The sequence below is a fragment of the Barbatula barbatula genome, assembly GCF_947034865.1.
Source record: "Barbatula barbatula genome assembly, chromosome: 24".
In the NCBI taxonomy this organism is placed as follows: Eukaryota; Metazoa; Chordata; class Actinopteri; order Cypriniformes; family Nemacheilidae; genus Barbatula; species Barbatula barbatula.
Window position 1 is genome coordinate 1,775,158 of NC_136787.1, and position 13,315 is coordinate 1,788,472.

A 13,315-nucleotide genomic window follows, 5' to 3' on the forward strand; every position below is an offset into this window, starting at 1 on the left:
CTTTTTACACCTACACAGTGCTGCTTAATTAGCTTGTAGCCGCTTACGTGCTATTAACAAAGTTGTGAGGGCCCCTCACTTCATGATGGCTTGAACACACATACGCACACTCAAAGGCAGAAGGCAAGAGGGCAGGCATCTCATTTCCCCCTGGCACAAATCCGTGACTCACCGCCGTCCGATATATTCAGCATTGGCGTGGAGAGGCATAGAGTGATATCATAACTGTGACTGCTAACTGACTTCACAGGCTAATGGCTAATGGGTCCTATGAAACATGGTCCGCTAGTCAATAAATCAGCATAAGTGCGCTGATATTTGAACCTGTCTCTCCATTAAAACAAAAAAAACACAGAGGAAAAATAACGCTGAGGCAATAATTGCACCCTGCTCTTGTGTATTCTCTAGGGTTTGTTAGTAAAATAATACACAATTACGTATCTTTTAGAAAGCGAAACAATTACGAAACATACTCAAACTGTTTTTGTTAACTACATCGAGCGCTTCAGAGAAGGACTTGTTCACTGCGTTTGTGGCATCACATCTTTGGAAATATTAATTTAGTTTTAGCCATTTAGTAAACAACACTCTCAACTGGAATTTTTTTGTGTTTTGTCCATAAAATCGTAGTAATTGTGATGTACTTATTATAAAAATAGCATGCTGTTCTTGGCCTTAAATAGGACCTCCACGAACCATTTGAGGGACATATGATGCATACTACTGTCTTAAAGCAAACAACGTGTTGTTTTCGAAACTACTGCTACTGCTTCAAAAAGAACTAGCCACAGGATTTTACTTAAAACCTTTGAACAATATTCATGAGTGTTGTTTGATGTACTTAGAAGCAAGAAATATTCTCCACTAGAACAGCAGCTTTTAAATGTAATTGCATTGGATGTGTCTGTATGACTTTCAATATAGTGGCCGTTCTCAATATGCATTCTGGTCTTGTGTCCGTGTGTTCTCGCTCTAAGTCATCAAAAACCGTCAAAGTCCTGTTCCAATACTCAAGAACAGAGAACGCATGAAAGTACCCTGATGTGTTCTCGATATCAAGGATGCAATTTTGGTCGGTTGATTTGCCAACATTGCATATTTTGGGATTGTTTTAAAAAAAGAAGGTGTTATTCTAAAATGTATGTTACGCTCTTACAAATAAAGGTGCTTCAAAAGGTTCTTCGAAGTCTAAAAGGTTCCATAAAAACTTTTAACATCCGAATAACCAATTCTTTCAATTATGAAAAGGTAGGAAAGAGATGTTTTTTTAAAGATCTTTTGAATAAATGGTTGTATGTGGAACAAAAAATGGCTCTTCGCTATGAAACACCTCTATTTTTAATAGTGTAACTTTGCTTTCCACGAACAGTTTTATTGAGTAAGTGTTTACTGTAACACCCTAAAATGCTGTCTCTGTAGGCAGCTCACTAGGTTGTGGACCACAGCACGCCATATGCTACAATGTGGACCAGACCTTATGCTGATGGTCCAAAGTCTGGCTACACCAGACTGCTACCATGTGCTCAAATGAACTCCAGTAAGGCAAATAGAAAACCCATCATCTCACAGCAATTAGAATGCTGTGCAAATTCTGCCGTGCATTTTGGCATCGCTTTTTATATTATTTTCAATTGCGCTCACCAAAAGCAACAGCCCAAATACTATAAAATCACGGTTCCGTCACCTGAAGCTGGGTGGTGCTTTGTGGAGCTTGGCCTCTAACAGAGTAGATTCATTCTGAGCTACAGCTCCCAGAAGCCCCCACTGGTCAAGAGCAGATTGTTTCTCATTTGGCTGAGTGGCACCACAGCGGCTTGTTAAAGCGCAAGTTTAAATACATCATTTCTGGGAATGAAAGGAGCGCAGAAGAAAAATGGCCCGCTGCAACATTTTCCCCCCTATCCCCCCCAAGCCTCTGTTCTTTTGCACTCTATCCTGCTGCTTTCCCGAACAAGAGACAGAGCGTGAAACATATGCAGTCATTTCACAGCTGTCTCGTGCCTTTTTTCTCTTATCCTTTTCAATCCATCACGCACGTCTCTCTTCAGGATAGCTCACGAAAAACACGATTTTACCGCCAACTCAAACGATAGTGAAATGCACCCATACCTTAGTCCAACTATTCCATTGCATTTCTGTCTTTAACCAATGGTCACTCGTTGTATGTGCTGTTGCATATTGCACGCGTTCTCAGAAAAACGTTCTTATAACGTATCTTTAGACCCTCTATTCTATTCCATTAACCCAATAAGAGCATCTGAATTGACACAAAAACGACACTGCATGTAGAATTTTGTCTTAACGCTTCATTTCTAATAACACAAAGATATGACGGGTATCATAATGGTGTTTACATGCAGCGTGATGTCTGCCTTATTCTTATAGCATTCATAACCACCCTGTAAAAGGACAATTTCCTTCTTTTGAATTTGAATTGGATGCTTAAACAGCACAGACAGCATGTATATATAAACAATCCTATCAGAGACAGTTGAACCAAGTGACTTTTCTTATTTAAACACAAAAGGGTTTTGAAAGAGAAGGTCACTGATTCCCGTTTTAAATAAATATCTTTTAAGCTCGCACCACTGAGGAAATGAAAAGTTGCAAAGTTCATCACTCGACAGGTGTGAAAGTATGCAAATCTTTCGTTTAATTACTCCAAACTTCCGTTGCTCATGTGGTAAATGTCAATGCTTTTTAAAGCTCCGCAGTAACATATGACTCTTCACTTCAAGCTCAATCAAATACAGCTGAGGAGAAACATTGATCCGTTGAATTTCTCAGTCCAGTCATTCATCCAAGCCACTATTCAAAACAGCATTTCTGCTCTATAATGAAGCTATTATAAATAAAATACTGTTACTTGTAATATAGTTGTTGTGTTAAATAGTGGAGTAGACTCAATAAAACTAATTATATCTAAAATTATTCTTAATATTGTTTGTAGTTTTCCTGCTTTTAAAACAGATGGCAGCCTATTTTTTGGTTCTGTATCTTAAGCCAGAAAAGTCACAATTTACCTGACGTTTTTAGTTTTTATGACATTTTCTTTGTGACACATGACTGTGCTTTACACCCCAATAATGTAAATTAGTAGTGAGATCGTCTTTGGTTTTTAAACCATTGCTGAGAGCACACACTTGGGATTCTATTAATTCAATTGTGTTTGTATCGTTTGTATAATTTCAACTGAACGTCAGTTTATTAATATGACACTTACTATATAAGTGCTTTATTAATTGTCTCTATTCAAGAACATCATGCGTGATTTGAGACACTTAATTGTTTCCATCCCACATTTTGTTGTCGGATCCCAGGCAGCTTTGAGGCATCCATCGCTCAGCAAGGTCCGTTCCAACTGCCATCTGTCTCATTCCTCAGCAGAATGAATGGTTTTCTACACGGCGCTTCCCCTGTGCCGAACTGGCTCTTTCATCCTGCCGGAGCCCCCTCTCGGTGATACACTACGTGAGCGCACATATGAGGCGCAGCTGAAATGCGGCCCTGCAGAAGACTGATGAGGTTTCCAACTCGTCGTGATGGAGCTCAATATGGTCTTTGCTGCAGGCTGATATAAGCTTGTGTTGGGGCTGATACGGTTTGTTTTAGGGGAACGGAGGCCTCAAACAACTCAAATGGGATTTTTGCAGCGCTGAGTAATAGCTGTTCTGAAAATTGAGTGGTTGGATTGCATGTAGGCAGGAACGAGATGCTCAGTGGTGAAGTACAGCATCATCCCTGGTTTAACATCACAGCACACTCAAGGCAGTTCATTTACTCTGTTTTTCGGCAGTTTTGGAGTCACATAACCATAACGCGAGTTACAAATGTAAAAAAGCATTTAATGCACTGACAATAAAAAAAATGGACAAACAAATTTGAATTCAATCGTTTAACGTTATTGACCTACTTTTAGATTAGTTTAAGAGCGACATATTAAAAATTGACAAAATACCTAAATTAGAAGTTTGTCTTATATTGTGAGCAAAGGACATGTCTAGTCTCATTCTGTGGACTAGAATGGACACAACTGAGCTCATGGAGAGACCTGACAATTGATTCAAAATCACAGTCAATCAATAAAAGCACACAGCTTTTTATGTAAAATCATTTCTTAACCTTGCTGCAAAAAAATGACATAGCTGGCCACCATCAAATCAAATTCTCAAATCAAGCGTATAGCGTTGGTTCTGGCAGGTCACATGAGCTGGTCCTCATCTACCTATAGAAATATGACGCTATCACATTATCAGCTTTAAATTCATTCAGCCATCAGCCGCTTATCGTGTTGCTCAAACCCAAATTACCCTCCTCCATCCCCAACTCCACTTCACATTTACAATCAGGTCTCAACTTCCTTTTCATCACATCTGTTTGTTGTGATATGTTTACAATAAGGGGAGATATCTCTGCGCTCCCTGCTCATTTTCATTCGGGCTGTTCTTGACATCTCACCAGGGATGGGTTTATGCAAATATTAGTACACTGTAGTTGGACTTACGTGCTGCCACTGGTCTCGAATAAGTGGCCGGTAGCGCAGGAAGTATTTGAGCGGGAAATTTTCCACATCAGGCCACGAAGAAGGGCTGCTCCAGGTCACTTCCAGTCTTCGTGCATTATTGGCTACAGGTTTGGCCACCACCTTCTCAGGGGGGTCCGGTTTCACTGTTGGACCAAAGGAATTTCAATGTAAGCTCATGACTAATAAAAGACATTTGAATGGATGGGTTCACCTGGAAGTGTTTCTCTTTTCGCGTCATACAGGTTCGGAATGGTATGACTGTAGTCTAATGAATGGTGTTAAAGTTTTCATTTTTGGATGAACTATTACATTAAAAGTCAATTGGTTTTTTTCCGTGCCACCGCTGCCACAAAACAGAACTTCAAAAGGAATTAATGTTTTTCAATAAAACTTTTTACATAGTTTAGGTTGGACTTAAATACCTCACAGAAGCTATTAAATCATCAGTTACAGCAGGGTAAAACTAGAGTACAGTTTAAAGAGAGGCTAACAGTAAATACTACTTTTGACAAATGCCGCCAGCAAAATACTGTAATCGAGTAATAGATAAATGATGAATGCTGTCAAGATTTTCTCTTTACGATCTTCCCCTTGAGCAGAAAATTATTGACAAAATACCCACATCTTTTTAAGAAGCCACACTGTGACATGTCACTTAAGCAAAGGCGCCCGCTGAATATCAGGAGAGCATTTTAGAGCCAAGGTTTATGGGAAATGAGCAGAGTGCAACAGAGTGGCCTTATTCTTTATGTCTAGCTGTGGTGGCCCAAGATCATTCTGTTTGCTCTGCGGTTTTAGTTTCTCTCACACACAAGAAGACAAAGAGATGTTTCTGAGCCCCGTTCCCTTTACTATTCATAGCGGACACATAGTGGCTTCAGGATTTATCACTCAGGCCATGACCTGGCTTGAGTTAAACACTCTTTACGACTTTTAAACACTGTAGATGTTGTTTAGATGTCGCCTATTCGAATGCAAATTTTGTAGGCTAAGACGAAGGGCTATGCTAAAAACAAACCGTTTTAAACCACCCTTTTCTGTAGATTAGTGGTTTTAGACATTGTTTTGCTGGTCAAGTTAATCTTCTAGTCTGGCAAAGCTGGTGTTTATCTAGTTTGGATAGCTGGTGAGCTAAAAAGGCTCAAAATCAACATAATACTATCAAAATAGACCAGCTAACAACCTTAGGGTAGTTTTATTTATCAGGGAACATTCGGTAGATGTAGTGGGGTTTAAGGGTTCATTTTTATTTGGTAGTGCCTTGTAGCGCTTAATAATATGCATTCTTCAGTTCTACAGTGAGGCAATTTATTTTATGTAGTTTCATCAATATGTTGCATGTTTGTCACTGACTCTAAAATGAAATCACTAAGCTTTTACATGCCAAATACATTTTGAAAATGAATCCACATTATATGAAAATATACCGTTGAAGCGGAAGGGAAATATTTTCATTGTCAATTCTGTGATCCGGGTTCCATTAGCATTTTTATTACCGTCAAGCACACATGTAGCCATGCATGTAAGAACTTCATTTAGCTGCCGGTGCCATTCCAACAACGCACCAGCCACCCAATACACTGGATATACTTAATTTTTCTTTGCCCCAGTGCTTGATGTTATTCATTCAGATAAGAATGTGATTGTGGGTTTCCAGAGTGACATGCAAATATGTTCTAGATGTTTCACGCAGGTCCCTGCTTATCCCATGTAAATGACTGCAGGTCTAAAGGCCCGCTTATACCACATTAAAAGAATAGTGGGGTTCACACCACAACTATAAGGAAACTTATGCAGAGGAACGACGTCAAGCTATTTACAATAAAAGATTGACAACCAATCAATATCCAATAACATTTAAAGGGAATTGTGTTTTCTGTCGGTGTAAATGGAGTTATCAATATAGTCATGTTTAGAATGATCATTCTTGGTGTAAACCTGTCTTAGTCAGCTGGTTAAACCCCACAAAACATTTCCTGAAGCCAAAAGTGACTATGATGATCGTTTTATTAATATTGATAATGACAAAGTGTACCTATAGATGATTCTTCAAAGCTGACAGCCGTGGAGGCTCTTCCCAGGGCGTTCACGGCCGTGACATTTACTCGGTATGGAAAGCTGGAGAACATTTCTGGAAACTTCACATGGCATCTGTTTTTATGGTTCTCGTCTCTGTGCACCTCCAAAGGCTTCTGGTTGTGTCTGAAAAATAGAAAAGAATCAAGAAAAAGGATCTCGTGACATCCTCTTAAAAATATCTTGCATGGGTTCTTGAAATATGATGAGAAGCTCTAATGACATGGTATTACTATGATGTCCCATGCACACTGGAAAACGCTGACACCAAATCATAAGTTATTAAACATCAGTTGATTCCAGTGTTTCGTTGATAGAATCACCAATACTAACATTCTTTTGCCAGAAGAGAAACCCATTTTCAAATGGATGTTTAACAGTTGTACCCCATAATAACAGAAGAAATTGAAATTTATCTGCCCCTAGGGTACCATCTGGGATCTTGTAAATAGCTGACCTTCAAACCTCAAATATGAGCTCTGTCCACAAAGAGCAAAAACATTTATTGAGCTTTAATGGCACTTAATAAAGGCAATAAGCGGTTCGTACCTCATGCCGAAATCATTGAATTTAGATCTGGCAGAAAGCTCTAGTGAAAGGTCAAGTGCACATGTTATGTTGATGAACGAATATACGATATACGGTGACCTAAACTGCAGAGCATGCAAAACTACATTTCTTATGAATTCCCCTTAAATTGTTATTAATAGGGGTTAATAGAGGTTGCTGTTGTCTGATTAAAATCTATGATTATTAAACTTCTTTTGTCAAACCATCCAGTGGAGGAGTGATTATTTGTAATTGCGATTGAAATGTAGCAAATTGGCCATAGAAAATTATTAAAGAACCACATGCTGTGAAATTGCTTGCTGACATCAGTTGGACTGGAAGAATTTCGCTTTAGCTCTGTTTTCCCCTGCTTATGTTGCATGCTCTATATTTATATTACAGCGGATACCCAAAGAAAAATGGTACTGCTCAGAGGTTGAGAATTCTGCTTGGCGAAATGAAACAAATGAGACAATTGTTAAAAAACATTAATAGTATGAAGCTGTAAAACACAGGTAAAATAATCTGAATTTGGGTACATTTGATGAGAAAAAGTTTCAGTTTTTATTATAATATTAATTCAGATTTTTGATTGCAAACTTAGCGAATCTGTTTCAAAAGAAATATATGAGATGCAGGATACTTAATCAAAAGTTTCCAATTGCTTTCCATTTAATTTTGATGTGGAAATAATTGATATACACCGAGATCTACACTGAAGCTGTACAGATAGGTCGAGAGAAATGGGTTGAGAGACATGCGGTCTGTGCTCAGAGTTAGACTGTAGGCGCATTTCGTTGAGATTTCTTCATCAAACCCACTTATACTGCCTTGAGTTCCAGCACTTAGAGCCAGACAGGCCTCTCAGCACAGAGCATCACTGATATAGATGAACCCGCTGTGTCTACAACATGAGAGGGCATGACATGACAAAAAGGGTGGGAGGAGAGAAAGTTGGGGTTGAACACGAGAGACAGAAAAAGATCTTACTGGACATCAACTTCGTAGTCTGTAGGGATGTTTGGGGGATGCTGAAGATCCCAAGTGCAGTAGAATCCTTTAGGGTAGGTATTTGATCGACATGTCACCAGTGGTTCCTTCGGTGGAACTGGGAATAAAGCAGAAGGAGGAAAACATCATTACTTTGTCAGCTGAAGGCCTTTTTATGATATCCCGAGTTTCTTTAGTTGTGTAAACCCTAAAACCTCCCCCAGTCCAAGCATCAAGTGGGAAAGGAAAAGGGGGAAATGTAATAACCGCCCATGCCCTCCTTCCAGATTAGAGCCCTTTCTTCGAGCTCCACTGGACCATACCCACCAGTGCCAGAATTGAAACTGATGAGTTGGACTGGTTGCCAGGGTGATGTATAAGATTACCCCTTCCCATGTGTCCCTGTGTGTGAAATGGAGGGTGATTTAAGCCCTGTTAGCTGTTCAGCGCCTTCCTCCCCTTTCTCATCTCCATTGGCCCCCAGGGGCCCGACCAACTAGAGCCCGTAAGAAACAAACCTGTTTATAAGCTCACCTCTGGGCTCCCCTTCGAACTTTGATTGCTCTAAACGCAGCACTGAGCTGCCAGCTTAGACACACAACACTTTCTAGACGTGATTTGATGAGGCTGGCTTTGAATTCTGAGAGAGGAAGAGAGGATGGTAGAGAGATACGCTTTTAGTCTGGCTTTGGCTTCATGTTATCTATCTTTTGAATAAGTGAGAACTTGCAATGATCTTGAAATAAGATATAAACTGAAGAACATTTCAAAGTGACCTTGAAACCCAAGATATAAAACATCAATCACAACTACTGCTATAACTCAGTTGTGTTAGCACAGCAAAGGTCATGGCTCCAGGGAACACAAATGCTGATATACTGTAAATGCACCTTGCATGCACCACAAGTCACTTGGGATATAAATGAAAATGAAGGAAGACTTGGTTCCTCAAGTGCCCACCACTAGTAGCTAGTAACCACAGAGCAGGTCAGTTTCACTGTTTTAGGTTTAAGAAACAGGTGAATATGGACAGCTTTTTACCTTTCTTTTGCTTTTTAAATTTCTATGCCGCTTTTGTGCAAAACAACTTGTTCAATGCATAAGTCACCATTGGAGAATCAATTACCAATTGAGTTCTGGCCTTTTGTTGAGCAAAGAACAGGAATACTGAGCAGAAACAGGGTGACCTCCCTCCACACATTATAATGGACAGACTAGCGATCTGGACATCTGGAATCGCTGATGAAGAAAATACACAGAGGTGAATGCACAAGGTAGCAGAACACTTGTCAGAGTAGCGTGTTGCGTTTGCCCTAACATTCCTGCCTTGAGCTTATGCCGCTTTCTACTCAGGAGGTCCATTACTCCATAGAGTTCAGACCACAGGAGGTCTTCCTCACCCTCAGGCCAAACGGGCACGCTGACAGCTCACAGACCCTCGTCCCTGACGGCTTAAACCACCGGAACCCTCCCCTTTCACTCCCCGCCCTTCCCGAAAGAGAATGCACGACCATCCAAACAGAAGAACATCTCAAAGACATTCTCCAAAGAGGCAAAAGCCACAAAACAAAAGAAGGTTGCTTTTCTGTGAGAATTTGCAGCCTAGCAACACATCTATTGTCTCCTTTATGTTTTTTCTTTCTTTCACCCTTTTTGGAAGACCAGAATGTTCTAAAAGAGACAACAAAGACATATTTCAGCGTTCTTTCCTATACGAGTGATTTCATCTAAGCTACCAGTGCCAAAGTAACAGCGTTAGCCGGAGGTGTGGAGAAGTTAAACAAAAGCGTTACTTAAGGGACTTTGGTGGTATTGTAGGAAACGATTGGGAGAGGCGCAACAAAGGAAAGGTCTCAGTCACTAAATCAAAAGGAAAGATTGTTGAAAGAAAATGTTTGCACATGGAAGAGCCTGTTGAGATTATTTTCCTGAAAATTAGGGTCAATAATACAGTTATGAAATCTGGACGCAAACACAATTCAAAGCAAACATTAGTGTGGTGTATAATCTTTTGTTGCTATACAGTAATGAGAATGATGTTTTTCCTGTACATAATACTTTGCACACTGCAAAACAACTTAATTGTCTTAAAACAGGCCTCATCGTCTGCATGTAAGAAATTTGTTGTTATTTTGTCTTTTGCTTATGAAGTGAATTATGACCAGGCTTTTTTAACTCATTTGAAAGGTAATGTCATATACTGTAATACATAAAATGTGTGACAACCATTATTAAACTCAGTAAGACGGCACAGGATATAACGTGATTGAATTTCAAGAATGTAAAACATTTAAAACAGGAGTTTTACACAAAAACATTATGGTTAACAAGACTCCACCCTACGCAAGCGGAGGGCTATCATATCATATAAAGAGCCGGTAAATGATACCCTTCAAACTCCTCATACAAAAAGAGAAAGTTAAGTACTATTTGTAATAAAAGCTGATAATTGCAGAAGTCAACGAAAAGAGGCAATTTAGCTGTCAGACAAAGTACACTTACTGGTGGAAAAACTCCCTTCCCAGCCTTTCCGGAGTCCTGCTTTTCTATATTGATGTAATTTAAATAAAACATATGAAAACATTTGCCTTTGACCCCAGCTGCTTATTGTTTAACCCCACTTTACATCCAAAGCCTACCTGTCACTCAGCGTGCCGACAGCATTATTTGTGATTCTGTGACCCTGGGCACATCAGGTAAATAGTTTCTCACACTCAAAGATCGACGCAGTGGCTATAGATTTCACCTGGTCATGAAAGAATGGATACAATTGCCTTGCAGAATGCAATAGAAGGGCAGTGCTTACGACCCCCCTGCTCTGCCGGCTGTCTGCTCCCTAATCCGAGGCCATTAAAAGGCCAGTGCTATGAAAGACGCGGTTTTAGGGGTCAGTTGACAAACGTCAAGCCGCCAGCCCACATGAAAGGCGAGCAAGTGAATCCCAGGCGGCTAGCACTATCATCACTAACTGCTGATCTGTCAAAGGCGGGTGCGACCTCCCCCCATGACGCGTCTGGAATGCGGGCTATGTGCTCAGGGATTGAAAGCAGAGCAATGTGGGGACGACGGGGTCCAGTTGGACGGCCTCTACCTGAAGGGGAATGCGGATCAGCTGCGATAAATGCTTAAAGTGGTCTTGTCCAACTCCCACACCTATAGACCACTGTCAGATGCAGGACAACTGATCAACTTAATATGAAGAAGCAAGCAGTTGGTGTTTGTTTGAAAGGTTGTAATGTAAATGTAATATAATTTTTTTTAAAGATGTCTATCACCCTAAATTGTGCTTTTGTTGTTGCACTCAACAATAGGCTCAGAATGTAGGAGGTTAAAACCATCATCATAAATTAGTCACAGTGCATGTCTTACACAGAAAGTGCCTGGCTGGCAGGTAAAAAATAGCTTCACTTTGCCCGTGCAAGCATGCAAATTCATCATATGCCCCTGATTCCAATCAAATGTCCAATATAAAAAAGATAGAGGGCTGCTGTTACATGAAGTGTAATACAATAAATGTAGTACAAATAATCATTTATTCATCTGCATTGAGAATATACTGAGTCACAGGGCACTAGCTGATACAACCCACCTCCCCCTCTGGAAAAAAAGAAAACAAGGCAACACTTTCTTCCATGTGTTTGTCTGTAAAACATTTCTCCCACTTGACTGTATGTTTTGTCATGCCAAAGAAACTGACAGACATTAGCAAATGGGACAGGAAAAAGTCGAGTCAGCAATCTTTCAAAACAATTTCATAGCAAAGCTTCAATCTGGCCAAATCCAGTGCCACAAGGTGACAATAAATCTAAGAGTAATATACTGCGCAGTGTTAACAGTCCATAGTGCTAACAATCCGTTTAATAGTCTAAGTTGCAGACAACACAAGACTATTTAAAAGCCTGGCTTCTTAAAAGGAAAGGTGCTGTTGTTTTCACTCAACATGTTGTCAGTCAGGGTGGTCTAGTAATACAAACCAGCTCTCAGCAGCTCTACATCATTGGGTTCAGACAATTTTCTTACCCATTAAAAAACACTAATTTAGCGTGACATGTTCCCGTCCCTTTAAAAGCTACAGGCAGAAACTACAAACAATGTGGTTCGAATAGGTTAAACGCAATTGGCAGTTAAAAAGGAATTCATTCAATGGCCCCAAAAAGTATATGGACACCACATAGCTCCCTCATGCAACACTGCAAACTTTAAGTTCTCTCTGAGAAAACGTCTAGCGTCATCTGTTTACAGACACTACTTGGTTTAATATTTGTTACGTAACGCAATAAAAATCCTACCTGTGTATATTTTAGGTGTGGATTAGGTTCTTGAATGTTCAGGGAAACATACTTTATGTGGCCACTATAATCCCCACTTTAAACGGGTTCCTTTCATTGTTGTCTCTTTTCAACCTCTTAATACTCAGCAAGCACTATATTGAGATTACCACTGCTGAATAACAATACACAAACATTCCCAGATAAGTCATAACATTCCCAACAACCCACATCACACCTGGGTATACATTATCAAGAGTTATACCACAGGGCTGTTGAATGCTCCAATCTGATTGGTTGACAAAAGTTCTAGGACTATGCATTAACTTTCTATAAATGCACACATTTGAAGGTGTTACAGGTCTGCTGACCGCATAACAATTCTATAGCACTTCGTCAAATTGAAACAACAGAAAAGGTTATAAGTGAAGCCTGCATGCCATTACCGCACACAGCACACTGCTCTTGATCTGATGTTTATAATGTCAAAATGGGATCAAACCCATGACCTTGGTGTTGCTAGCACCATGTGCTAACCACTGAGCCACAGGAAAGCTATATTTATAAATATAAATGGATAGACCTACTCTTTTAAAAGTTTGCCAGATTTTCTTAACTGCTGATGGTAGAAACAATACGAGGTATATATAATTTATTATCACTGACTTTTCTGTCACATTACTGCAAACACGCAGCAGATCTCTCACACACACACCACGTAGCAGCGGCTCAAGCTTCCGAGGCCATTCGCTCTAATGGAGGCTTGAAATGAGATGCGCAAGAAAGTAGTCCTACCATCAATAGCATTTTAAAGGTGATAATATTAAACATTAAACAATTAAACATTTGAACAATGTCCTGTGGTGTGGTAACCGTGGTATAAGTGGAATAATTGACTCTGGCCCGT

At 39.9% G+C, this 13,315-nt stretch overlaps 1 protein-coding gene across 2 annotated transcripts in view; it reads right to left on the reverse strand.

Annotated features, from left to right (window-relative positions):
• Nucleotides 1-13,315, reverse strand: part of cntfr (ciliary neurotrophic factor receptor) — a 122,232-nt gene that overhangs the window by 15,686 nt on the left and 93,231 nt on the right. For both annotated transcript variants that reach the window (XM_079448443.1, XM_079448444.1), the window contains 3 exons: nucleotides 8,141-8,258; nucleotides 6,561-6,727; nucleotides 4,505-4,668 (listed from right to left, as the gene is read on the reverse strand). In XM_079448443.1, coding sequence (XP_079304569.1) covers nucleotides 4,505-4,668; nucleotides 6,561-6,727; nucleotides 8,141-8,258 — 449 coding nt within the window. The remainder of the gene's footprint in view (nucleotides 1-4,504; nucleotides 4,669-6,560; nucleotides 6,728-8,140; nucleotides 8,259-13,315) is intronic.